The sequence below is a fragment of the Lagenorhynchus albirostris genome, chromosome 19, assembly GCF_949774975.1.
Source record: "Lagenorhynchus albirostris chromosome 19, mLagAlb1.1, whole genome shotgun sequence".
Classification (NCBI taxonomy): domain Eukaryota; kingdom Metazoa; phylum Chordata; class Mammalia; order Artiodactyla; family Delphinidae; genus Lagenorhynchus; species Lagenorhynchus albirostris.
In genome coordinates this window covers 2,606,042-2,633,401 of record NC_083113.1, presented here as the reverse complement: position 1 = coordinate 2,633,401, position 27,360 = coordinate 2,606,042, and the positions used below count along the sequence as shown (strand labels likewise).

The 27,360-nt window shown below is 43.1% G+C and overlaps 2 protein-coding genes and 1 non-coding gene across 4 annotated transcripts; 2 read left to right on the top strand and 1 right to left on the bottom strand.

Moving 5' to 3' along the window:
- The first annotated feature begins 166 nt into the window (after positions 1-166).
- Positions 167-8,654, top strand: LOC132509922 (zinc finger protein 211-like). The gene is made up of 4 exons (XM_060131521.1): positions 167-298; positions 924-962; positions 1,572-1,701; positions 6,468-8,654. The coding sequence occupies exons 2-4, from the start codon at positions 930-932 to the stop codon at positions 7,769-7,771; spliced, it is 1,467 nt and encodes a 488-aa protein (XP_059987504.1). The 5' UTR covers positions 167-298; positions 924-929; the 3' UTR covers positions 7,772-8,654.
- ZSCAN4 (zinc finger and SCAN domain containing 4) lies at positions 1,587-26,883 on the top strand. 2 transcript variants are annotated; one of them, XM_060131522.1, is made up of 5 exons: positions 1,587-1,701; positions 20,479-20,764; positions 24,798-25,300; positions 25,434-25,599; positions 25,692-26,883. In XM_060131522.1, the coding sequence occupies exons 3-5, from the start codon at positions 24,905-24,907 to the stop codon at positions 26,447-26,449; spliced, it is 1,320 nt and encodes a 439-aa protein (XP_059987505.1). In that variant the 5' UTR covers positions 1,587-1,701; positions 20,479-20,764; positions 24,798-24,904; the 3' UTR covers positions 26,450-26,883. The 2 variants fall into 2 exon arrangements, with proteins under 2 accessions (XP_059987505.1, XP_059987506.1); XM_060131523.1 differs by lacking the exons at positions 1,587-1,701; positions 20,479-20,764 and having other exon boundaries at positions 24,661-25,300.
- LOC132510559 (U6 spliceosomal RNA) lies at positions 18,836-18,942 on the bottom strand. The gene has a single exon (XR_009537361.1). It is a non-coding gene; the product is annotated as a U6 spliceosomal RNA (small nuclear RNA).
- Positions 26,884-27,360: the final 477 nt, after the last annotated feature.

Genomic DNA, 27,360 nt, shown 5'->3' with positions numbered 1-27,360 from the left:
TTCGGCATTTCCGGGAGGGCGCACTGGGCGAAGGCGAGACTTCCTGTATTTTGTGGCGGTCATTTTGGCAGTCCTTGGGGTCAGAGCGCAGAGTCTGTATTGGGGAGACAGACAGAGGAGGCGCGGGAAGAGGCTTTGTCCCCAGTGACTAGAGGCGGTTCTATAGTCGGGCACATCGCCGCTTGCGGGGCCGGTCTGGAGACGTTGGTGCCCGGTCCGTTCGGGACGCTCGGCTGTCCCCTCTCTGCCCCGGCTTGTGGCTCAGGTGGCGGCGGCGGCGCCGAGGGACCCGCCTCAGGTAAACGCTCGTTCTGCGGGTCCTCACCGCCCTCGCCCCACCAGACACTAAAGCCCCGAGTGCGGGGCGCCTGCTCTCGTGCCCGCAGCCCAGGCCCCGGTGTCCAGGACGGTGAGGTGGCCGTGTGTGGGGCCCTGTTTCTGACAGACGGTGTGATGGCGCGTGGCAGAGGGTCACAGGTGGAGGCACCGGCAGGTGCAAAGGCTGGGAGGTCGGATTGAGCCGGGAGGATTGGGGAAAACTGGGGTCCGTGTTGCTTCTGCAGGGAACAAAGTGTGGGTAGAGTCGCACCTGCAGTGACAGGCTGAGGAGTTGTACCTTCCTTCTTAGGGCTCTTGGAGCCATGGAAATTTTTGCGTAAAAGGGACATGATCTAAGTTAAGTTTGAAAAAATCCCCAGAGTCTGTTCAGTGGAAGCACAAATTGTAGGGCTGCTGAGGACATTGCGGCAGAGGGTGTTTGGGGTTTTTTCCCCAAGGACACAAAACTGCTGAGAGTCAATACAGAGGTTAGATGGTCGGTCCGAGATTACCTGGCTCTGGTGACTCCCAGGGGTGCAGGGAAGGCCTGAGCCCCTGGTAGGATGCCATGCTCACATCCCTCTAAGACCTGCCTCTTCCCACAGGTTTCCATGGCTGCGGAAGTGCTTTTGGAACCTAATCAGGTAAGTGGCGGTTTCGTCCTCCCTCACTGGTCCCAACCCCTATTTTCTCCAAATTTGTGGTGTCATGAGACTTGTCACCTGCCATTTTCCCAACCTTTGGGTGTGGGGACCTTAGAGAATACTAGCTCAGGGTCCTGAGTTGAGTCCAGGGGTTTGATGGAGGGGTTCCCATTTCAGGCCACCAATGGAAAGAGATGTAGAAGCTTATCACTAAAACGGGAAGTGCTTGGAGGTGAGGCTAAGCTGGTTTAGGGAATTGCAGGTCTCCTTCCTTTCTGGTGAGAACAAACTGGGTGTGGGGAGTAAGAGTCAGACTTGGAATGACTGCCTGTGAGGTTAGGCATCTGTTCTGCAGGCAGTGGGAGGTCTGGATCAGATGAGGGAGGTGTACGCATCTAGGTCTTAACAGGCCCCATGTGGTTGCAGAGTGGACAGCAGAGTGAACACAGTGCTGGGAGTATGAGAAGACAGCAGACACCAATGGCACCAGGATCTGGGATCTCCTCTGAGATCTTAGGAGGAGGATGGACATGGGGTAGATGTGTGAGGAGATAGATTGTGGGTCTTCAGGAGTGAGGCTGTTGATGATTTCATCTGTCTCTGTCCTAGCAGGGAAGTGTGACCTTTGAGGATGTGGCCCTGTATTTCTCCTGGGAGGAATGGGCTCTCCTTGATGAGGCTCAGAGATGCCTGTACCACGATGTGATGCTGGAGAATTTTGCACTTACATCTTCATTGGGTAAGCTCTTACACCTGCCCCTATGCCCTGGGCAAGGCTTGGCCTTCCTCTTTTCTCCAGGGTCAAGTATGTCTCCATCTAAACCATGGGTACTGCTTCCTTTTCCAGTTGCCTGGGTATGTGCTGTGGTTCAAGGGTGGAGCTGAGTGCATGTCTACTTCTCATCCTTATCACTCCAGCACCTCCTGCCCCGAAGCTTCACAGGGAAGGATTAGGTATCGCTGTTCTTTAGGTCAGCCTAATGGATCCCACCTGTCATGCCCTCTCTCTCGCTGGGTGACTGTCTAGTTCCATGGCACCCTAGTATTGCTCCCTTCCTGTACCTCACATTTATTTGTTCCTGACTGTGCCTGGAAGTGTAGTCACTTATATAGTCACTGCTTACACAGATGATCTTGAGAGGTCCTTTCCTTAAGTTCGTTTTACTTTATTTTTTAAAGGTTTGTATTTCTTTCTCTTTTTTTAAATATTTAATTAATTTATTTATTTATCTTGTATTTTCTTTTGGCTACACCTGGTCTTTGTTGTGTCATGCGGGATCTTCGTTGTGGCACGTGGGCTTCTCTCTAGTTGTGGCTTGCAGATTTTCTCTCTCTAGTTGTGGCAACCGGGCTCCAGAGCATGTGGGCTCTGCAGTTGTGGCGGGTGGACTCCAGAGCGTGTGGGCTCTGTAGTTGAGATGCACGGGCTTAGTTGCCCCGCAGCATGTGGGATCTTAGTTCCCCAACCAGGGATCCAACCCATGTCCCCTGCATTGTATGGCGGATTCTTTACCACTGGACCACCAGGGAAGTCTCTTTCCTTTTTTTAGTTGTGGCAAAATATACAAAACAAAATATTTACATTTCTAAGTGGCATTTAGTACACTCTCATTGTGCAACCATCAGTCATGCATCCACAGAACTTTTTCATCTTCAGACAAACTCTGTTCCCCTTAATCAGTAACTTCCCTCATCTACTGATAACCACCATTCTACTTTCTGTAAATATGAATTTTCCTATTATGAGTATCCCATGTGTGTGGAATCAGACAGTAGTTCTCCTTTGATGTCCGGCCTACTTTACTTAGCATAGTATCTTAAAGGTTCATCTATGTTGTAGTATGTTTGCTTCCTTTTTATGACTGAATAACATTGTATATACCACGTTTTGTTTACCCATTATTCTATCGGTAGACAGTTAGGTGATTTTGCCTTTGGCTCTTGTGAATTATGATGTTATGAACATGGGTGTGCAGATATCTTTTAGTGTCCCTGCTTCAGTTCTTTTTGAGTATATACCCAGAATCAGAATTGCTGCATTTTATGATAATTCTTTTTTAAATTTTTTGAAGAATCACCATACTGTTTTCCATAGCAGCTTCACAAAGGTTCCAATTTCTCCCATGCTTGCCTACATTTCTTTTCTGTTTTTTTTTGAGTAATAACCATCCTAAGTAATATGAAGTGGTATCTCATTGTATTTTGATTTGCATTTCCCTGACAGCCTAGTGATGTTGAGCATCTTTTCATGCACTTATTGCCCATTTGTATATCTTCTTTGGAGAAATGTCTGTTCAAGTCTTTTGCCAATTTTTGAATCAAGTTGCTTGGATTTTTTGTTCTTGAGTTTTAGGAATTCTCTATATATTCTGAATGTTAACCCTTCATCTGACAGGTGATTTGCAGATATTTTCTCCTATTCTATGAGTTGCCATTTATTATGTTCATACTATCCTTTGATGTACTAAAGGTTTTCATTTTGATGAAATCCAGTTTGTATTTCTTTCGTTCCTTGTGAACTTGTCGTATCCAAGGAATCATTGCCAAATGTGGTGTCATGAAGCTTTTCCACTATGTTTTCTTAAAGAGTTTTATAGTTGTAGCTCTTAAGATCTTTGATGCATTTTTAGTTAATTTATGTACTCGGTATCCATCCAACCTCCTTCTTATGCATGTGTATATTCAGTTTTCCCAGCATCATGTGTTAAAATATCTGTCCTTCCCCATTGAATGTTCTTGGCCTCCTTGTTGAAAATCATTTGACTGCATATGCGAGAGTTTATTTCTGAGCTCTTTATTCTATCCCATTGGTCTATATGTCTGCCTTGATTCCAGTATCACACTGTTTTGATTACTGTAGGTTTTCAGTAATATTTGAAATTTAGAATTGTGACTCTTCCACCTTTGTTGTTCTTTTTCAATATTGTTTTGGCAATTTGGTGTCCCTTGAGATTCCATATGAATTTTAGGATGAATTTTTCTATTACTGCAGAAAACATCGTGGGAATTTTGATAGGAATTGCATTGAATATGTAGATGGCTTGGAGAGTATTGACATCTTCACAGTGTTAAGTCTTCCAGCCTATGAGTATAGAAATCTTTCCATTTATTGTCTGTAATTTTTTTTAGCTGTGTTTTGTACTTTTTACTGTACAAATCTTACTTCCTTGGTTAAGTTTATTTCTAATTATTTTATACTTTTGACACGTACTTTTTTTTTTTTGGTTGTGCCAAATCTTAGTTGCGGCTGGTGGGCTCCTTAGATGTGGCGTGCGAACTCTTAGTTGCAGCATGCACATGGGATCTAGTTCCCTGACCAGGGATTCAACCCACGTCCCCTGCATTGGGAGGTGAATTCTTAACCACTGCACCACCAGGGAAGTCCCTTGACAGGTACTTTTATATGTGGAATTGTTTTCTTAGTTCCCCGTTCAGATTGTTCATTGTTAATGTATCGAAATATAACTGATTTTTTTCATTTTGTATTTATATCTTCTTCCTTTGCAAACCTCAATTATTCTAACAGTTTTATGGTGGAATCTTCAAGATGTCATGAGCTGTAGTGAGTTTTACTTCTTCCTTTCTCTTTTGGATGCCTATTTGTCTTTCTTGCCTAATTGCTCTGTCTAGAATTTCTAATACTGTGTTGAATGGTAGTGGTGAAAGCTGTCATTCTTTTTTTTTTTTTTTTTTTTTTGCTGTACGCGGGCCTCTCACTGCTGCGGCCTCCCCCGCTGCGGAGCACAGGCTCCGGACGCACAGGCCCAGCGGCCATGGCTCACGGGCCCAGCCGCTCCGCAGCATGCGGGATCCTCCCGGACCGGGGCACGAACCAGTGTCCCCTGCATCGGCAGGCGGACCCCCAACCACTGCGCCACCAGGGAAGCCCCAAAGCTGTCATTCTTTTCTTGTTAGTGATCTTGGAGGAATCGTTTTCAGTCTTTTACCATTGAGTTTAATGTTTGCTGTGGGTTTCAATTTTTTTGCTTCCATTATGTTAAGCTAGTTTCCTTCTATATATAATCTGTTGAGTGTTTTCGTCATAAAAGGGTGATAAATTTTGTCAGATGGTTTTTGTACATTGATTGAGGTGATAATAAGTTTTTTTCTTACTGTTAAAATGACATATTACCCTGATTAATTTTGTATGTTGAACCATCCTGGCATTCTAGAAGTAAATCCCAGGTGTTTATGGTGTATAATCTTTTTACTATGCTGCTGAATACAGTTTGCTAGTATTTTGTTGATTAATTTTGCACCAATAATCATCAAATATATTGCCCTGTAGGTTTCTTTTAGTGTCTTTGCCTGTTTTTTTTATATCAGGGTAATAGTAACAGCTGCAGTTGACCTAAATTAAAGCAATTTTGCATTGCAAAGTATTTACATCAGATTGATTCTACCATTGTAGTTTCTGTCCAGGTGGGAAAATACCTGGTTTTACTACTCTGCCACCTTCCCTTTAGCTGTGCCCATGGGTACTTCTTGTAATATTTGAAATATCTTTCATGTGATCTGTTGTGTCTGAGTTGTCTGGGACAGTATTGGCTACTGACTTCTCCTGTCCTTCCCTTAGGATTTGTATCATCCATCTCTCATGCAGTAGCTCAGCTGGGGTTAGAGGAAGAGTCCTCTGTGCTTCCCAGGATGGATATGATCCCATTCTCCACAAGATGGGCCCAGATGGGGCCTGACCCCAATAAATGGCAGTTGGGGGAGGACATGACTTCAGGGCTTGGTTCATATCAATCATATCAAGAACCTGTCCTGTTTTAATTTTGTTTTGGTGATGCCATCACCAGTGGCCACACTTCACCTCCAACTTTCCTTCTCCATTCTTAACACTTTGCTGACTTGTCATGTCTAATACTAGTCATTTGTATTCTGACTCCAGCTGAGACTATTCCCCACCTCTCTGGACTGTTTACCTCACTGATTCCTCACACTCTTCCCTCCTCAGTGCTTTACCATTTTGTAGTGTCCTAAAGAGTGCACGTGTCTAATAATCCTTAAACACCTGTTACCTTTTTCAGTCAGATATTTTTGGGCCTGAACAAGACTTCTGAACAGCATCACATATCATCAGCAGATATAATCCTGCTAAAAGCCATTGACAGGACTTCCCTGGCAGTGCAGTGGCTAAGACTCCACGCTTCCACTGTAGTGGTCATGGGTTCGATCCCTGGTTGGGGAACTAACATCCTGCATGCCGCATGGCACGGCCAAAAAAAGAAAAGCTGTTGACAGAAGAATAAGCTGTAGAACATGCCTTTCTCCTGGGCCACACCCTTTACTCTTGTCCTATGCCTAGTGAGGCCTGCACCATCCTGTGACCTCAGGGACCCAGTAGGGCACAGCAGTTGTTTCCTCAAGCTGACCCCAACTTCCTTTTCCTGAAAACAGTTTCATGGACTGATTCTTTGATGTGTCAATTTACATTTGTGATGATTTTGCCCCCTCTCAATAAGGTTAACATGTACTTCATCATCACTTCTTTACTTTCAGGCTGTTGGCATGGAGTAGAAGATAAGGAAGCACCTTCTCAACAGAGCATTTCTGTAGATGGAGTGTCACAGATCAGGACTCTCAAGGCAGGTTCATCTCCCCAGAAGGCCCAGCCCTTTGAGATGTGTGGCCCAATCTTGGGAGATACTTTGCACTTGCCTGATCACCAGGGAACACATCTTGGGCAGAAACCATACACTTGTGGGAATCGATTCTATTTCTCTGCCAACCTTCAACAGTATCAGGGGCAGCACATTGGAGAGATACACATCAGAAGTTCTGTGGACAGAGCCTTGTTTATAAAGAGCCACACAACCTATGTGTCAGGGAAATCCTTTTCCTGTAGGGAGATAGGGAAAGACTTCTTAGCCAGCACGAGATTTTTCCATCAACCAGTCACTCACATTGAAGAGAACCCAAACAACAATAATGAGTGTGAGGCTGTCTTTCACAGTGGAAAAATTCATCACAACTGGGGAGAAGGCAGGAAAGCCTTTAGCTGCATAGACACACTTGTTGAGGACCAAGGAGTCCACACTAGAGAAGGGCTTTATAATTGCAGCAAATGTGGAAAAGCCTATACCCGAAGATGGAACCTCATTGAGCACCAGAAAGTTCACACTGGAGAAAGGCCTTATAAATGCCATGAATGTGGGAAGTCCTTTACCCAAAGCTACAGCCTCAATAGCCATAGGAAAGCTCACACTGGAGAAAAACTTTATGAATACAGGGAATATGGAAAATCTTTTAGTCAAAGATCCAACCTCATTCAGCATCAGAGAGGTCACCCTGGAGAACGGCTTCATCAGTGTGATGAATGTGGAAAATCCTTTAGCCGAAGCTCCACTCTCATTCACCACAGGAGACTTCATACTGGAGAAAGACCTTATGAGTGCAGTAAGTGTGGAAAATCCTTTAAGCAAAGCTCCAGCCTCAGTTCACATCGGAAAGTCCACACAGGAGAAAGGCCTTATGAGTGTCAGGAGTGTGGAAAATCATTTAGCTGCAAATCTAACCTCATTATCCACCTGAGAGTTCACACTGGAGAAAAGCCTTATGAGTGTCAGGAATGTGGAAAATCCTTTAGCTGCAAATCTAACCTCATTAACCACCTGAGAGTTCACACTGGAGAAAGGCCTTATGATTGTGGAGAGTGTGGAAAATCCTTTAGTCAAAGATCCATCCTCATTCAACATCAGAGAATTCATACTGGAGAAAGGCCTTATGAATGCCATGAATGTGGGAAATCTTTTAGCCGAAAGTTTAGTCTCATTTACCACCAGAGAGGTCACACTGGAGAATGACCTCATCAGTGAAAAGAATGTGGAAAATCTTTTAGCTGCAAATCTAACTTCGTTGAACATGCCATAAATGGCTGTTGAACATGCCCCAACTGCCATTTATCTGAGAATTCACACTGGAGAAAGGCCTTGTGAGTGTGGAGACTGGAAAATCCTTTAGCCAAAGTTCCAGCCTCATTCAACATTAGAGAGTTCACAGTGGAAGGTGTTTTACGAGTGCAGTGAATGCAGGTAATCTGTTAGCTGCTAATCTGATCTCATTCAATACCAGAGCCTTCAGACTAGTGAAAAGCCGTAGATATGCTGGGATGTACAGTTCTAGTATAATTACACTGGAGGAGAGAAGTTGGGAGGGAGCCATCTGCCTGAATTAAAGCCCATATATCTGAAAGTCTGCAGTGGGAAGATTTCCCTAAAGTCCCAGGTATGTGATAATCTTTAAGGAACTGTGTTATAATTTCTTGCCTGCCCAGGACCCTTGCCAGCTTTATGTCAGTGCCATCTATGGGAGAATTCATTTCATCTCTATCACCTGGGAGGTCCACAGTGTGCAAAAGTTACCTCCCAACATACTCAGGGAAGCTGACCTCTGTCCCATCCCCATTTGCGGGGGAAGCAATGAGTAGTCTTAGCTCTTATGGGGTCCTCATTCCCTTCTCATTTCCAAAGTAGGGCCTGGACCCGACCTAGTCTGGGCCCAGTGGACCCTGTCTGAGTTCTATTGGTGACTTGTCAGGGAGCACTGCATATTCAGGGACACGTTAGTTTCTGGTGACACTTCTCTTGGATTTTCCCAGCCTCTGAGTCACAAAGCTGGGAACTGCATGCCTCCTATTGCTCTGCATTTTTTAATAATAAAGGCATTAATGTTTAAGCCACCTTTGGTCTTGGGGTTCTATTCACTGTGTGAGGTGATCTGAAAACAACTGGGCTCTACCAGCATTAAGGACTGCACAGCTCTTATGGAGGTCCCATGCTTTGTGTGCCTCACATGTCAGTATGATTAAGAATATAGCTCTCGGGCTTCCCTGGTGACGCAGTGGTTGGGAGTTCGCTTGCCAATGCAGGGGACGTGGGTTCGTGCCCCGGTCCAGGGGAATCCCACATGCCGCGGAGCGGCTGGGCCTGTGAGCCTTGGCCACTGAGCCTGCGCATCTAGAGCCTGTGCTCTGCAACGGGAGAGGCCGCAGCGGTGAGAGGCCCGCGTACTGCAAAAAAAATAAATAAAGAATATAGCTCTCTTTCTGGTTTTGGCCTAATGTACATTGTTACCCAGGGTCTCCTAGGAAAGACTGCAGGGTTTCAGAGTCCTAATTTGTGGACTGGGTATCAGGGTTTTTTGTGGGCTCAGAAAACACCCTGAGGAGCCAGGAAGTTATGACAGCCTTCAGTGCTTCTGATAACAACACAAATTTTTTTTCTTATTCACAGTAAATATCACATAATGCTCAGCAGTTATCCTGCAAAAGAACCACATGCCGTGATCCCCAGAGTTCACTAGATAATGCCACTGTGAGACTAGGGCCAGGGGGAACCATCTTGGTAAAGAAACCCTGGAGTGGAGGAGAGTGCAGTGGAGTAGATGGAGTGTGCCCCTTCTAAAATTGCATCAACAAATTGACTGTGACTGTGCAATATCAGTGGGCACAGATGCCCAGAAATTCTCAGAACCTCCAGGCAAGTGTATCTTTTTTAGCTGAGGTCATTGTGAAAGAAAATAAGCTATTGGTTTTCTGGATTCCTATAGCCTCTCTTGGATGTTCAGCTAAAGGCCATTGCTACACAAAGAAACAAGCATAGAGCGAAAGGAGATCCCTTGGTCCAGGGTCCCCAACCCACTGGCCTCGGACCGGCACTGATCCTCTGCCTATTAGGAAGCGGGCTGCACAGCAGGAGCTGAGTGGTGGGCGAGTGAGTGAAGCTTCGTCTGCTGCTCCCCATTGCTCTTGTTACCTCCTGAACCATCACACACCCCACCTCACTGCCCAAATCCCCTCCACTGTCTGCTGAAAAATTGTCTTCCACAAAACCTGTCCCTGGTGCCAAAATGGTTGGGGACTGCTGCCTTAGTCCACAGTGTGGCTCTGTGACCAGCCAACATTCCTGTTAACTCAGGTGGGAAGGAATCTATTACTCATCAATATTTGCTACCACTAAGGCAAGGCTGCTCCTCCAAGGTCATTAGAAAGAGAGGCAATATAGGATTGCCAGGCCTGATTTTCTGAAAAGAGTGGGATATCTATATTTTTCTTTTGAACCATTTTGTAAATTTTTATTCAGGTATAGTCAACATGCAATATACTGTATCTATTTGAAGTATACAATTTAAATTTTACATACATATAAACCCACGAAACCTCATCATAATCACAATAATGAACATGTCTCTCACCCCCAGTTTAACTCAGGCTCTTCTCCCCAGACCCCCAAGCCATCATTTATTTACCTTTATTTATAATAGATTATTTTGTATTTTCTAGAATTTTATATGGTTTTATTCATAAAATGTTTACTTTTTTTTTTTCTGGTTTCGTTCATCGTTCATAATTATTTTCAGATTCTTCAATGATCCATAGTAGTTCATTCTTTTTATTGCTGAGTAGTATCTTTTCTATACTTATACCATTTGTTTATTCATTTGTCTGGTTAAGAGAATTTGGGTTACTTCCAGTTTTGGCTATTGTGAGTAAAGGTGCTAGAACATTTGTGTGTAATTCTATGTGTATGTACGCATTTTCACTTGTCTTGTGTTAGTAACTCAAAGTATAATGCCTGAGTCATAAAATAGGTGAGTGTTTAGCTTACAAAACTGCCAAATGGTGACCTAAAATTATGGTTTGCTTTTGTATACCCACCAGGTTTATGTAAAATGCTTCCACATTCTTGCCAATTCTTGGTATTGTCATTCTTTTGAATTTGCACTTTTAGTAAGGAAGCAGTAGTTTTAGTTACATCTCCCTAAGGATTCATGGTGTTGAGCATTTTTTTCATGTGTTTATTTGCCATCTGTTTACCTTCTTGGTAAAATATCTGTTTATATCTTATGCTTATTTTACTTTTTTATGTTGTGACTATTTCCCTTTTCATTAACAAGTAATACGCTCATTTTTGTTCCTCAATTTTTGTGCATTCTGTACAATGTAATTACCACATACACCATATACTTACAATTTTAATCTGCATTGTTCCTATATTCTTAAGTCTAGGCTTTCAATAATACAGTTAAGTCCTGGTTTGTAGTGTTTTCCAATTTCCCTGATATAAATACTCCCACCATGGCCAATTTCAAACTGTCAACATGATGTCACTGAACATGGAGTTGGGAAAAGTTGTCAGAGGTCCATCATTCTAACTCCGCCATACTATTCCAGTAGCTACAATAACCTGTAGGACACAGATGATAATAAAACATAATAAAATTATTAGGAAGTGACAGGTTTTGAATATTTGTTTCATGAAGGTATAATTGATGGAACATATAAACTGCATGTATTTAAGGTGTACATTTTGATGTTTTGATACATTCTTACACCCTGAAACCAAAATTTTCATTGGAAACAAAAGACAGTCTATTGATATAATAATGGCACTTATTCAGTTAAATTATTCAATTCACTACTTCAATTATGCAAGAAACAAAAGTAGAGCAGGCAAGATATTTCAAGTACAGGCAGTTCTTGAGGGAAAAAAACCCCCAAACTTTGAAAATGTTTTTCTCACAAAGGATCAGAAGGAATGCATATTAGGGAATTCTCTGGTGGTCCAGTGGTTAGGGCTCCACACTTCCGCTTCAGGGGGTGTGGGTTCTATCCCTGGTCTGTGAACTAAGATCCCGCATGTTACTCAGTATGGCCAAAAAAAAAAAAAGTATAAATTAAAAGTTGAGATGCAGTTTTCCAGCATTTTATTTTGGAGTCAAAACCATACTGTTTTCAGTATGAATCCTCTAGTATTTTGTGTCTTTGTTCTTGTTGACAGAAAAGCCAGAAGTAATCCAACATAATTCATAATTGGGGTTCTGTAAAGTGATTGGGGAATTTCAGTACATTTTAGAACAATCAGAGGAAGCACAGTTATAATTTAAAGTGTTATTAGCTCTAGACAGTCTCAATATTATCACCCATATTTAACAGAGGAGCAGATTTTAGGTCCTAATTTCTAAAGTTATCCAGTGCATATAAACTAGGATTTGTTGAAGACTCTTTCTCTCTGTCTATCTTTTTGTCTTTGTCACATACCAATTGTCCATATTTGGTGCATACTGTAATAATAAATATAATTAGCACTAATGTTTTGGGAAGAAAATAGTTGCCTATTGTCCACAGTTCTGGGGCAGGATCTTGAAGGGCATATCTCACGAGCTACAATCGTGCAGCTGTATACAGGCATCTGGCAGGGGCTAAAAGAGCACTATGGGAATGAATCAAACAGTCAGGAGGTCATATCGGGAGAGTGAGAACAGATGCTACTGTATGTAAGCAAATCCAAATGTTACGGAAAGGATCCTAACCATAATTGATTCGTTTCATACATATACAGGTGGGGAGGAAAGTGTGTGTGTTAAATTTATCCTCGTGTATTTACACGAACTTTTCCAAGTAAATTTAAACACGAAATAAAAAAAGGAATTAATAGACAAAAATAACACATTAAATGAGAAAATAAAATGACCAGAAATCATGTTGAAGACATATCAAAAGAATATCTTTGACATACAGATCAGGTTCATTAACTTAAAGTGAGAAGTAACTAATTTTGTTTAGATCTGAGACACCACCATAGATGTTAATTGTCCTAGGAGGAATGGCATCTCATGGTGGATTACAGCTACATTGATCTCATCCATTGAGGCCCCTATACCTCACATAATTCAAATGAATGTGCCATTCAATCTTCACAGGCCAATACTTTGCTCTTACATGTATTCTAGCCAGTGCCTATTTTAACAGCCTCTCCTTTGCCTACATAGGAACTCAGTACTATACACCTTTACTTAGTTGCCCATGGGATACCGCAACGGTTCAGCCATCACATACAACCTCAACTCACAAGAAATTAATTGGATCCAGCGGTCCCCACACACCCAAGTATGGCGCTACATTGATGACATCCCCTCGTGAGGGGATTTGCTAGACAATTGTGCAAGGCATATATTCATTGCTGTGCTTACAGAGAACAGATGGTCTACTGCCCCACACATTTCAGCTTCATGCCACCCCACTGGATTTCTTATCTTCATCCAGTGTGCCTAAGGGCTACTCTTGCTTATGTAGTTAAAGGGCAACTTTCCCTGGCCTTCCCTTTAAAATACCAACTCTAGGGACTTCCCTGGCGGTCCAGTGGTTTTTTAATTAAAAAAAAAATACTCCAGCCATTCAGGATGGTCACTATAAAGTCCTGACCAAAATTCCTGTTGGCAATATATTAATTCTTGTTTGCTCATGTCAAATGCTGTTTTCAAGATTTTAGCCCTCAAGGTCTATTGGTTTTATTTCCCTAAATACTTCTCACCTCTGCAGGCATATCCTCCTCCATATCAGACTTCCCTCTCTTTATGTGACTTGTAGTATCTGCATTTGGGGGCCACATATAACCTTTTGGCCTCCTGCCAAAAAAATTCTGTATCTTGATTGTGGTTGTGCCTACATGATTCTACATATGATAAAACTGCATAGGGGCTTCCCTGGTGGTGCAGTGGTTGAGAGTCCACCTGCCGATGCAGGGGACGCGGGTTCGTGCCCTGGTCCAGGAAGATCCCACATGCCGCGGAGCGGCTGGACCCGTGAGCCATGGCCACTGAGTTGGCGCATCCGCAGCCTCTGCTCTGCAATGGGAGAGGCCACAACAGCGGGAGGCCCGTGTAGCGCAAAACAAACAAACAAACAAAAAAAACAAAACAAAAAAACTGCATAGAACTACACACATACACACACACACGTAAAAACGGTGAACTGTGAAAAAGATACGAGGATTTAACCAATGTCAAATTCCTTGTTTTGATATTAAGGTTACATAAGTTGCTATCACAGAGGAAACTAAGTGAAAGATACTCTGTACTATATCTGCAACTTCCTGTGAATATACAGTTATTTCGGAATAAGACATTGAAAAAAACAAAACAACAGATCATGTGTCTTGTCTTGCTAAATCCCCACAACTTCCCAGAGTAGTAAGAATACAACCCAAATTTCTCATCATAGACTCCAAAATACATGCAGCAGCCCTTACCCCGCTCATCTCACTACCTACCAGTCTCCCGCTCCAGTCCTGCAGTCTTTCACTCTCTATACCAACAAGCCAAGCTCTCACTAACCTTGGGGTGTTAATACATGCTTTTCTCTTTGCAGGGAATTTTTCTTCACTTTCACATCTGGTTGGGGTCTTCATTGCACTGCGTAGCTGTACAGTTCAATGTCCCATTTTCCCACATTTACAGATGTGAATCCTGAGTACTGAGGAGAATGGACATGACCAAGGTCAGCCAGTTGGTAAATGGCACAGCTCAGACGAATTAGAAAAACAGTGTGTCTCTAGAGTCCAAGCACTTAGCTACTAGCCCACACTCCTTGCTTCACATGTGAATTGAGAAAAGAATATACAAGGCCAAGCAATCCAGTTCCAAGCTTCATCTTTTTTATTATGAAGACAATAATATGGTCTCTTTAAAAAAATAACAAAATATATATGGAAATGCAAAAGGCTTATAATAGTCAAAGCACTTTCTATTTTCTTAAATAGAACAAATTTGGACTTTAAAGACCTGATTTCAAAACTTACTATAAAAAAAAAAACACTATGAAGCTATAGTAATGAGACCATGTGGTATTGGTGAAAGGATAGACAATGGAGCAATGGAAGCATCCAGAAATAGAGCCACATGCACATAATTAATTTATTTTCAATAAAGTTGCCAAATTAAAAATGAAAGGATAATATTTTCAACAAATTATTCTGAAAAACTGTGATATCCTCACGCATAAAAGTAAAGAACCTCAACCCTTCCCTCAAAATATTCACAAGTGAACTCAAAATGGGCCATAAACCTTAATATAAGAGATAGAAATATATACCATCTTAAATATAACAGGAAGAATGTTCTTTGTTCTTGCTTTAGGCCAAGATTTCTTACATAGGAAAAAAACACAAACCATAAAAGAAAAATATGATAAACTAGACTTTAATAAAATTTAAATTTCTTACAGTTCAAAAGGTACTGATAAGGAAATGGAAAAAAATCTATCTATGGCCTAAGAAAAAATATTTTAAAAACCTATATCTGACAAAAGGCAGGTATACAGAACATGTAATAAGGTAAACAACACTACTAAAAGAATAGGCAAAACATCTGAACACATTTCACTAAATATGATATATGAATCATAAGTAAACACATGAAAATATTCAGTATTATTATTTAAGGAAATATGAATGAAAACCACAGTGAGGTCCCAATGCACACTCATTTTAATGGTAACATTAAAAGACTGAAAATATCTAGGTGTTGAAGATGTGAAGAAAAGTGGAACTCTCACACATTGCTGGTAGGAATGCAAAATAGTAAAAATAAATTTGGAATCACTGGTAGTTAATGAAGTTAATCATCCACTTCTTCCTAAGTATAACTATAAGAGAAATGGAAACCTGTGTCCACTGAACTATTTGTACGTATTGGCACTTTCCAGGAACTTTATTCTTCAAACCCAACAACTAGATAACAAAAACAAACATCCATCCACAGATGAATGGTTAAGAAATTGTTATATTTATAAATGGAATACTCCCCATCAATATTAAGGAATAAACTACTGATACAGGGGGAAAACCCCCCATCAATTTCAAAGCATTATAGTAAGTATGGATGTGTGCATCATCTATATCAACAACAGCCTTAGAGAGACCAAAAGCCTTTCTACTGAGATTGGACGTTAACATCCAACAGGAAAACAAAAGAAAGACTGGGATCTGGCCCTCAGCTGCCCAGTTCTGATAGGCCACCGCCGGTGAAATAATGAAAGATTGGCTCCTCACCTTGAGACAGGCTGGGACCTGAGACATGAGACCCTTTACTGCAGTACTTGCCCCTGGACAAACGTCTTCTTGAACAGCAGAATACAAAGAAACTCTAAGGGACTAAAAATATATGCATGAGAAGTTGGGGCAAATTATAAACAATAAGATATGAAAAGGCCAAAACCCAACTGCCACCTTTGAGGTGACTGCCTGCCAGGAGCAAAAGCAGTGTACTATGCATGATACCTGCACAGAACACCACCAAGGGGGCAGGCAGACCCACTAATCCGCTCCTGTTCTTCCCCCCATTTAAGAGACCAGCTTGCCTCTTCGTGAGGAGACAGCAAGTGCATCTATTACTTGTTTTTGCTCCCTCCTGATGCAGCACAAGTCCCAATAAAGCCTTGCCTAAATTTCCCATCTGTCCTCTTATCAATTTCTTTTTATTTTTTAAATTATTTACTTATTTATTTGGTTTCCCCTGGTCTTATTGCAGCATGTGAACTCTTAGTTGCAGTATGCATGTGGGATCTAGTTCCCTGACAAGGGGTCGAACCCGGGCCACCTGCATTGGGAGCTCAGAGTTTTAACCACTGGACCATCAGGGAAGTCCCTGGCCTCTTAACCAATTTCTATTGATTAAAGAAGTCCAAGAGGGATTTCCCTGACGGCGCAGTGGCTAAGAATCCACCTGCCGATGCAGGGGACATTGGTTCAAACCCTGGTCCGGGAAGATCCTACATGCGGTGGAGCAACTAAGTCCGTCACAACTACTGAGCCTGTGCTCTAGAGCCCACAAGCCACAACTACTGAAGCCTACGCGCCTAGAGCCCATGCTCCACAGCAAGAGAAGCCACCACAATAAACCCACGCACCGCAACTAAAAGTCCACACGCAGCAATGAATACCAACGCAGCCAAAAAAAAAAAAAGGCAAAATTCCAAGAACCCAAGTCGGTAACTGTCTCTGAGCTATTCTAAATGGCTCAAGATTAAGGGCCACTGGGAGATGGGAGAGACCCTGCCACACCCCCTCAAGTTAAATAAGCTGCGCCATTTCCTGATTAGGAATCTTTCCTTTTTTTTTTTTTTTTTTTGGATTTTTGTGTGCGTGTGTGTGCGTGTGTGTGTGTGTGATATTAGTTCCCCGACCAGGGATCGAATCCACGCCCTCAAAAGTGAGAGCGCAGAGTCCTAACCACTGGACCTCCAGGGAATTCCCAGGACCCTTGCCTTCTTGCATTCTGGCCTCTTTACCACTCCTGCCAGCCTCTATACATATGCCCTCAGGTAACATCTTCATGGTGCCCCCAACAGCGGTCACCTGTGCCTCTGTCTTCTTGTCCCCTGACTCACCCACATGGGTCGTCCTGCCTCATCCCTAAACTTTGGCCACTTCCAACCATGCCCTTCAGAGCCCAGCAACTCAAGGATCTCGTGTCTGGGAATAAAGACGCAGACATAGAGATGAACTTGAGGACATGGGGAGGGGGAAAGGTAAGCTGGGACAAAGTGAGAGAGTAGCACTGACATATATACACTACCAAATGTAAAATAGACAGCTAGTGGGAAACAGCTGCATAGCACAGGGAGATCAGCTCGGTGCTTTGTGACGACCTAGAGGGGTGGGATAGGGAGGGTGGGAGGGAGACGCAAGACGGAGGGGATATGGGGATATTTGTATACATATAGCTGATTCACTTTGTTATATAGCAGAAACTAACATAACATTGTAAAGCAATTATACTCCAATAAAGTTTTTTTTTGTTTTGTTTTGTTTTGTTTTGCGGTACGCGGGCCTCTCACTGTTGTGGCCTCTCCCGTTGCGGAGCAACAGGCTCCGGACGCGCAGGCTTAGTGGCCATGGCTCACAGGCACAGCAGCTCCGCGGCATGTGGGATCCTCCCGGACCGGGGCACGAACCCGTGTCCCCTGCATCGGCAGGCGGACTCTCAACCACTTCGCCACCAGGGAAGCCCAAAGATGTTTTTAAAAAAGTAAAAAAGGATAATTTAGGAGAAAAAAAAAAGGATCTCATGTCTGCACCTGACTTTAGACCACTGAACCCCATCCTCCCCCACCACCACCCCATGTCTCCTGCCCGGGCATCACATATTTTCCCCCTCTTTTGGAGACAACTTGGATCCAGATCTTGGTGTTTCTAGTTCCATTTTCTTTATGTATCCCACAACTAGTATTTAATAGCAATAGGTGTTAGCCACTGTTTCAGAGGCATAAAGCAGAGAAAATCCCTTCCCACAGGTTGATCACAACTTTTGTTCTTTTATGCTTTCTATTTCATTCTCCTACCCTTGGCCATTTAGATGTCATCTTCAATCTGATCATCGGACTCACTGATTCATTCTTTAAATATCCCCATCCTCCTATGTATTCTACTCAGTCCTTTCTTTATCAATGTTTTCCATAACCAGCATTTTCCCAATTTTTTGAAGCATATCTTCTTGCTCCTGTGGCTTTTTTCTTTCCTCATGTCCTGGATTATTTTATCCTCTTATTTTAATTTCTTTGTACTTCCAATTCTTTATACTGTATAACATATGTTGCTTACTATGATTTTTGTGAGGTTGCGATTCTTCTTCCGTATCTAGTTACTTTTTCCTGGATGTATGAGTTGCTCTGTGTGTGTATGGAGGAATGGCCAAGGTCAGGCCAGATGCCCTGGCAGATGCAAGAGTATGAAATGAGGAGATGGGCCAGGGAAGGGAGCCCAGTTTTCACCACACTAGGCAACCAGGATCATCTGTTTTCATCTTAACTTAGCCAGGGTGGAGGCGTCTCCTGAGCTGTCATCCCAAAAGTCTGCGGGATGAGAGGGGATGGCCTGACAGCCCAGGGGCAGCTGATCTGCCTGACCTCTCCTCAGACCCCTCTTGCCAGATATCACGGTCTGTTCCAGCACCACAGTCTGAAGCTGGTACAGCTCGTAATGACTGAACTGAGGCCATGTAGGTGGTAACTGAAACCGCTTTTCTGTGTGTGTGTGTGTGTGTGTGTGTGTGTGAATTGGCAACGGGTTTCAGGATGGTAGGGAAGTGCACAAAATATGGAACACTTCCCTAATTTGTGTGTCATCCTTGTTCAGGGGCCATGCTAATCTTCTCTGTATTGTTCCGATTTTATTACATGTGCTGCCGAAGCGAGTATGAAACCGCCTTTCTTTTTCTTTTTAATAAATTTATTTATTCATTTATGTATTTATTTATTTATTTTTGACTGCGTTGGGTCTTCGTTACTGCACACAGGCTTTCTTTAGTTGCATCGAGTGGGGGCTGCTCTTCGTTGCAGTGAGCAGTCTTCTCATGGTGGTGGCTCCTCTTGTTGCGAAGCATGGGCTCTAGGCATGCGGGCTTCAGTATTTGTGGTGCGTGAGCTCAGTAGTTGTGGCTCATGGGCTCTAGGGCGCAGGTTTGGTAGTTGTGGCATACAGGCTTAGTTGCTTCACGGCATGTGGGATCTTGCTGGACCAGGGTTTGAACCCGTGTCCCCTGCACTGTCAGGCGAATTCTTAACCACTGCACCACTAAGAAGTCCCTGATAATTTGGCTTTATTGAACTTTGTGAAACTGTGAGGCCACGGGAAGCGGCAAAGTTTTTTTACCAGAGGCAGTCTGAGCCCTGCTGTAAGTAACTCGAAGCCACTGAGGAGCTTCCACAGAGGAGGCACGTGTCCAGGCTTGGTTATAACAGGGTCCCTATGATGGCTGCTTTGGGAATAGAAAGACTTGTGTGGGAATTCCCTGGCAGTCCAGTGGTTAGGACTCCGTGCTTTCAATGCCATGGCCCCGGCTTCAATCCCTGGTCAGGAACTAAGATCCTGCAAGCTTTGTGGCTCAGCCAAAAAAAAAAAAAAAGAAAAGAAAGGAAGGAAGACTACTGGGAGGAGGGGAAGCCAGTTAGGAGCTGACCTCATTAATCCAAGGGAAGGATGATGGGGCCTGGGCAGTGCAGGGTAAAACGTGATTTGATTCTGGATATAACTTGAAAGCAGATAATGTTAGGACTGCTGCAAAAGTCCCTTCTCTCCAAAAAACATTCCATCTGCTTCCTTATCTCTTCTCTGATCTTCCAGGTGGTCACTCACTCCACAAGAAGTCAGGAAACAGAAGTGCTGAGTTTTCCTAAAATCTCTTTCTCCTGCTTTCCCCCTAGTGAGTGTAAGACCCCACCCCTCCCACCACATTTTCAAACCAGAAGCCTCTCCCCATTTTAACCCCTTCCTCTAACTTAGTCCCCAAAAGTCCATCAAACATCATGTGCTTCCTTTATATAAAATAAGAACTGCTCTTTTCCTTCCCACTAAATGACCTTAGTTTCAGCCTCTACAATTTATTTGTTGCATTAGGAACCCCTCCTTTGGGGTACTGGGGCACCCTCTGACTCACCAGACCCGATGCACAGGAGGAGAGAATCCCCCCCACCCCCACCCCTGCATTGTGCCACAGGGCTTGAGGAATCTTAGTTCCCTGTGTCCTCAGCAGTGAAAGTGCAGAGTCCTAACCACTGGACCGTCAGGAAATTCCCAGGAGAGAATCTTAGCCTTGTTTTCTGCACTTGCAATCCACAAGTGTTGGAAAATTGGAAAGTGTTAACTTTGTATAAGACTCACATAGAACAAAATTTGACGTGAGATTAAACATTATATCCCCACTTAAGTGCGAATGTTGTTATATTTCACTGCAGGAATATGTGTGTTTGATTGTGGCCTATTGCCCCAGGCCCAGGGCTGTTATATAATACCATACTGAAAAGCTGGAGCTGCAGCTGATGAAGATTCCAACAGAGATTCCATCAACAGTTACACTTTATCCAATCACGTCTTTAAATGCATTATTGTCCCTGATCCTATAAAAGGGAGGAGCCTTGGGAAGGCACGTCAGATGAACCCAGTTCAGAAAGTGAGTCACACAGCAAGTCCTCAGCCTTCAGTTCAAGATTACCCAGTCTGAAGTTCAGTCTTCTGGAGGAGGTAAGTTTACCATTTCGTGTGTGTGTGCAATTGTGTATGCGTGTATATTTATGCATAGCTGTGGGGAGAAAATTCCTAGGTACAAAGATATGGATGTCTCTCAGGCATGGGGGATCATCGATTGTGAAAGCTGCTCTGGCTGTGCAAAATCTGGCCTGACTGAAGTAGATTTCTCCTAGGAATGTCTGTTAGTCTGGCATTGCTTTTTGTTAATTTTATGTTCTAGTAATTCATTTTTATTGCATCTTGTGGCAGTGGAGGTTCACAGCCGATTGAGATGATGGTGGGGCTGAAAATGAAATGGTATGTGTCAGTTACCAGTGAATGCCCCACGTGCTTCACATGTATCAATTCTTTTAGCTCCCATGGAAATTCTGAGCGGGGTGTCATTAGAGATCAGAGACCCCATGACAAGGATGGAGGCCTGATGTGTAACGTGTCTGGGGCCACACAGCTTGTAAATGCCAGGCTCCAGGTTGAGAACATTGGCAGTCTGGGGGGTTTTTGTTGTGTTTTGTTTTTTATTGAGATATGATTGACATATAACATTGTATTAATTTCAGATGTACTGCATATGATACAATATTTGCATGTATTGGGAAATGATCACAGTAAGTCTAGTTAACATCCGTCAGCATTCATCATTACATTCCTTTTTCTTGTGATGAAAATTCGAAATATGGCAATTTCGAATTCCAAGGTCCTAGCCATAATAGTGCTCCGTGGCCTTGTTTGTGTGAAATTGAGTGCATGTCTGCAAATGTGACCATGTGGTCTGTGTGTGCCTGGGGTAGTCCAGAAAGAGAACCCATGGAACTTCCCTGGCCATCCAGTGGTTAAGACTCCACACTTCCAGTGCAGGGGGCACAGATTCGATCCCTTGTTGGGGAGCTAAACTCCCACATACTATGTTGTGTGGCAAAAAAATAATATATATATATATATAGAGAGAGAGAGAGAGAGAGAGGAGAGAGAGAGAGAACTTGTGGGGAGTCCCAGGTGAAGGAGGAGGTATGGATTATACATAAGAAAGAAAAGCAATAGAGACCAGTATACCCGGATGTAGATAACCAGCCACAGTACCCAAGGTGGGGTGGGAAGGGTGAGGACAAGCCCAGGCAAAGCCTGGTGGAACCACGAAGGACTTAGTGCTTTTCCCTGAGAGCAAGAGGGAGCCATGGAGGGAATTAAGTGGAGCATGAGCTGAGCAGATTAACATTTTAAAAAGGTTGACTAAAGGCTTCCCTGGTGGCGCAGTGGTTGAGAGTCCCCCTGCCGATGCAGGGGACACAGGTTCGTGCCCCGGTCCAGGAAGATTCCACATGCAGCAGAGCGGCTGGGCCCATGAGCCATGGCCGCTGAGCCTGCGCGTCCGGAGCCTGTGCTCCGCAACCAGAGAGGCCACGACAGTGAGAGGCCCACTTACCGCAAAAAAAAAAAAAAAAGTTTGACTACATAGGTGTGATAAGTGGATTAGGAGAAGGCAAGGATGTGTTCAACTTTCTCCTATAGGGTTTTGCCTAGAATCATCTTTGCCTCATTCATTGATGAGATGAGGCGTGGCTAGTTTGATCAGATCAGCAGGTGAGGTTGACATAAAACATGACATCAGTTAACAGAAATTAATTAGGTATTTGGGAGCCCACATATCCCAACAAACACCCACATTTTCTGATTTTGTGGCACAATGTTTGCTTTTTAAAAAAAAACCCAACAAATCCAGGGACTTTCCTGGCAGTCCAGTGGTTAAAGCTCCAACTTTCAATGCAGGGGGCGCGGGTTCCATCCCTGGTCGGGGAACTAAGATCCCACATGCTGCGTGGCGCAGCCAAAAGAAAAAAATTCTGGGAATTCCCTGGTGGTCCAGACTCCGTGCTTTCACTTCCAAGGGTGCAGGTTCGATCCCTGGTTGGGGGAACTAGGATCCTGCAAGCTGCTTGGTGTGGACAAAAATAATAATAATAATAATACAAGTCTTTGAAATGTTGACTATATATAAAAAAAACCACACACACAAAAATAGAGCAATGATATAGAAAGAAGATTAAATCTTTTATCTGTTTGACATCCCAAGGGGTATGCCTGTGGTTGCCCAGATCATTGATTTGCAGTCACAAATCAATATTGAATAATACAAACTCAGTTTCTCCTCTGAATCCTACACTCCAGTAGAAAAGAATAGGCAATACAAACAGCTCAATAGGGACTTCCCTGGTGGTGCAGTGGTTAAGAACCCTCCTGCCAATGCAGGGAACATGGGTTAGAGCCCTGGTCCGGGAAGATCCCACATGCCGTGGAGCTACTAAGCCCGTGCACCACAACTACTGAGCTTGTGCTCTGAAGCCCGCGTACCCATAGCCCGTGCTCCGCAACAAGAGAAGCCACAGCAGTGAGAAACCTGCGCACCGCAACGGAGAGTAGCCCCCGCTCGCCGCAAGTAGAGAAAGCCCATGTGCAGCAACAAAGACACAACGCAGCCAAAAATAAATAAATAAATTTACTTTTAAAAAGAAAGAAACAGATCAATATAAAATTATAACTTTGATAAGATCAGTGAAGCAAAGACAAATGTTTTTCATAAGGAAGAGTAATTGGAGAAAAGAAAGAGGTGAAAGTAAAAGGAAAATTTCCTGAGGAATGTATCATTGGGCTGACACGGGGTGTAGCTGAGGTGGTTTTGCAGATGTTTGTGTCTGATGTACGAGTTTCTAACACAAGATGAAATCATGTATATGGATTCCAGCCTGTCCTATTTCATTCACTTTCTTGTCAATTGTTTGTCATATTTTGTTTTCTTATAATGACTGAAAGAACATCTTTGTACTAGATCGCCTTCGTTCAGTTAAATCATGTCCAATTACAACTTAAGACGCTATTTACTCTTTAAAATTGAACTTTTAAAATTGAAATGTAGGGCTTCCCTGGTGGCGCAGTGGTTGAGAGTCCGCCTGCCGATGCAGGGGACACGTGTTCGTGCCCCGGTCGGGGAAGATCCCACATGCCGCAGAGCGGCTGGGCCCGTGAGCCATGGCCGCTGAGCCTGCGCGTCCGGAGCCTGTCCTCTGCAACGGGAGAGGCCACAACAGTGAGAGGCCCGCGTACCACAAAAAAAAAAAAAAATTGAAATGTAATGCACATACAGAAAAAAGGAAAAGTGAAAGTATATAGCTTGGTGGATTTTTACAGAGAAACACTCATGTGTAACTACCTCCAAGATCAAGAGGTAGACTATCGCCAGCTAAAATTGGAAGTACAGCATCACACGAACTCTCTCTTTAGTCCCAGGCAAACTGGGATGTGGTCGTCCTATGGAGCCCTCCATATGTACCTATCCCAGGATCTACTATTGTTTCCAAAATTTTAACCAACATCCTAAATAATATTGATAGTATTTATATGCTTTTCAATGAACATAAACAAGAAGAAACAAAATGTATTGTTTGGTGCCTGGATTATTTCATTTGACATTCTGTTTTGTGGTTATTCTATGATGTTGCATGAAGAATTTCTTCTTATTGCTATCAAATATGCCTCTACATCAATTAATTGCAATCTGTCCCATTGAATGTTGGACATTTAGATTATTTACAGCATGGGAATATTATGAATTATGTTGATAGAAACATTATTGTATATGCCTTTGATGTACACGAGTATATTCTTCCGTTGAGTACATGCCGAGGAGTAAAATTGATGAGTCACAGGGAATGCATAAATACAGATTTAGCACATACTAGTCAAAGCATTTCCAACGTGAGTACTCACTAGCAGTGACTGAGAGTGCCAGGGGCTCCAATCCATGCCAATGCTAACTCTATTTTATTTTAGTGATTCTGGTAGTTATTTTGTAGCATGTTGTTGTAGTTTTATTTTGCATTTCTGGGATGACTGATGAGGTTGTGCTTTTCTCCATTTGTGTATTCACCAAATGTCTAGTAGAAATCATCCGTGAACTCAACTGAACCTGAATTTTGTTTGTTTCTTTTCAATTATACCAGTGTTGTAATTTATCACATATCTCTTCTATTTCTAGCTTGCAGTTCTTAAACATCCACCAGTTGTTGAAAGAGATCCCCCAAGAAACAAGTCAGCAGAGATTGAATCCCTGAAGTTGCGGTTCTCTGAGAATTCTTGTTAAGAATGGCTTTAGACCTCAGAATCTCCTTTCAGGATGAACCATCAAGGAAGGATCCTGGGTCAGATAATCTAGAGCTTAAACCCAGCCAAGGATCTGCCATCCAGGAGAGAGAGGGGATCTCTGAGTTCCAGAGCACTCAGCTCAGCTTATTTCAAAACAATAATAACTCATGTGCAAGGCAGGAGCTGCAAAGACTCTATAAATTATTTCATTCATGGCTGCAGCCAGAAAAACACAGCAAGGATGAAATAATTTCTCGTTTGGTCCTGGAACAGTTTATGATCAATGGCCGCTGCGGTGACAGGTCCACTTTACAAGAGAAATGGAATGCAAGCGGCAGAAACTTGGAGAAATTCATGGAAGGTCTGACCGATGATGGCATGAAGCCACCTGGCTTAGTAAGTAGAGGGTTCTGACCCCCAGGGTGAGGGGAAAGGGGGTATAGGGGGTGTAAGGAATAAGTAGTCTGTTGAAGTTGCCTGGAAGTAGAGAAAGAAGTTATTATAGATAGTAATCAGGCTTTGTTCACAGGTCCACGTCCACATGCAGGGACAGGAAGCCCTCTTTAGTGAGAATACACCCTTAAGAGAAGTCATTGTTCACTTCACAAAACAGTTGTCGACAGGAACTCCAGCAAGAGAGAAAATGGGGACACCTTTCTGGATGCCTCAAGATACTTCCCTGGAAACAAGACAAAGTGAGTGGGGAAAGCCCAGATACCAGAGGGATGATCTGTGTGGACTCTTTCTTGGGCATAACTTCACTGAGTCCCTTTTTCCCCCGCTACAGAATGTGAAGGTAAAGAAAATGGTGGCAACATTTCTTTGAAAACTTGTCAAGTAAATGACCGTATTACTAGTCCAAGCAATCAAATACCTTTCCTACTCATTATCCAAGAAGAGAACAGTCCGAGGCCTGAAGAAAGAGGTGTTTGTTTGGAGAATCCACTCAGCTCCAGAAGAGCAGGTCCAGACCCCTCCAGGTCCCAGGAAGGATCCCTGAAAGGACCTTCCTATCAAGATGTCCTTGTGGAGGTGGAACCAGAGTTTCTCTTCAAGCCAGACCAGGTCACCCTTGAGCCTGTTTCTACGCACCAGAGCACTGAGGGGAATTCTGCACGTGGGGAACACCAAGAAAGATTCCACGGAGCCCCAAAAGTATACAAATGTGAGACGTGTCCCAAGATCTTTAGGTATTCCTCTCGGTTAAAAGTTCACCAGAAAAGACACAATAATGAGAGGACATATATTTGTGCTGAGTGTGGCAAAGGCTTCTTCCAGGCATCAGACCTACATGTGCATCAGAGGATTCATGCAGGAGAGAAGCCTTTCATGTGCAGCATGTGTGAAATGGCCTTCAACCACAAAACCAACCTTCGGGCTCACGAGAGAATCCACACGGGAGAGAAGCCCTATGTATGTTCCCTTTGCCAGAGACGCTTCCGCCAGTCCTCCACCTACCACCGCCACCTTAGGTTTCACCAGAAAATTGCCCTCAAAAGTGTTCCCTCCACACTAAAATCTCCCTTGGCTGTGGCCCCAATGTGATGTATATAAATTATGTATGTGCGTATGTTTATTTCCATAGTACTGCTCTATAGAATATACTTTATAAAAATAATTTAAAAAAGAAAAAATGTGGCAACTTCCCTGGCGGTCCAGTGGTTAAGACTCCGCACTTCCACTGCAGGGGGCACAAGTTCCATCCCTGGTTCATGAACTAAGATCCCGCATGCCTTGCAGCACGGCCAAAAGTAATAATAATTAAATAAGATTAAAAATTTAAAAAGGAAAGAAAATAAATTTTAAAAGACAGTTAAAAAAAAAAAGAATGTAATTTCCTGATTGTATTTTCCATTTATTGTTTCACCCCTCCCCCCAAAAAAATAAGTTTATGAAGAGCAGAGAATTTCTCAGTTTTGTTCACTAAAGTATCTCAGGTGTGTAGAAAACATCTGGTACATTTCAAATAACCAATAAATACCTGTTGAATAAATGAATGGATGTGTTATGTTGGTGTTTATTCTTTAAAATTTTGGCGTGTGTCCCACGTGAAAATGAAACGGAGCAGGACCCTATGGTCCTTGCCCCTCCACACACACCATGTCCTCAGCCTGCTTTTGTCTGTGGAAAAACTTTAGCAAAAGAATAAGTTTAATCAGAGAAGTGAGAAAATGCAGAAACAAAGGAAAACAGTCAAAGGAGACCAAATAATAATTGTTTAGTCATTAAGCAAAAATCAAGGATCTTTAGTTCCTCCTTAAGGACTATAGATAATATTCTGAGCCATATCCTGTGAGCTCTCTTGTAGATACTGAAACCCCCACCAGGTGGAAGAAGTTAACAGCATGATGACCAGGTTGTAGCCATGACATAGCTGCCACAATTTTGAGAATTGGCCTCAAAGAAATGTGAAAGAACAGACCCTGAACCTGAAGACTAATTGTGCTTAAAACAAT

Bases quoted from the DNA above. Each gene is read 5' to 3' on its own strand.
- LOC132509922 (XM_060131521.1), top strand. From the start codon at position 930: ATGGCTGCGGAAGTGCTTTTGGAACCTAATCAG. The intron at 963-1,571 runs GTAAGTGGCGGT...TCTCTGTCCTAG, and splicing joins TGCTTTTGGAACCTAATCAG to CAGGGAAGTGTGACCTTTGA. The intron at 1,702-6,467 runs GTAAGCTCTTAC...CTTTACTTTCAG, and splicing joins TGCACTTACATCTTCATTGG to GCTGTTGGCATGGAGTAGAA.
- ZSCAN4 (XM_060131522.1), top strand. From the start codon at position 24,905: ATGGCTTTAGACCTCAGAATCTCCTTTCAGGATGAACCATCAAGGAAG. The intron at 25,301-25,433 runs GTAAGTAGAGGG...CTTTGTTCACAG, and splicing joins GCATGAAGCCACCTGGCTTA to GTCCACGTCCACATGCAGGG. The intron at 25,600-25,691 runs GTGAGTGGGGAA...CCCCCGCTACAG, and splicing joins TTCCCTGGAAACAAGACAAA to AATGTGAAGGTAAAGAAAAT.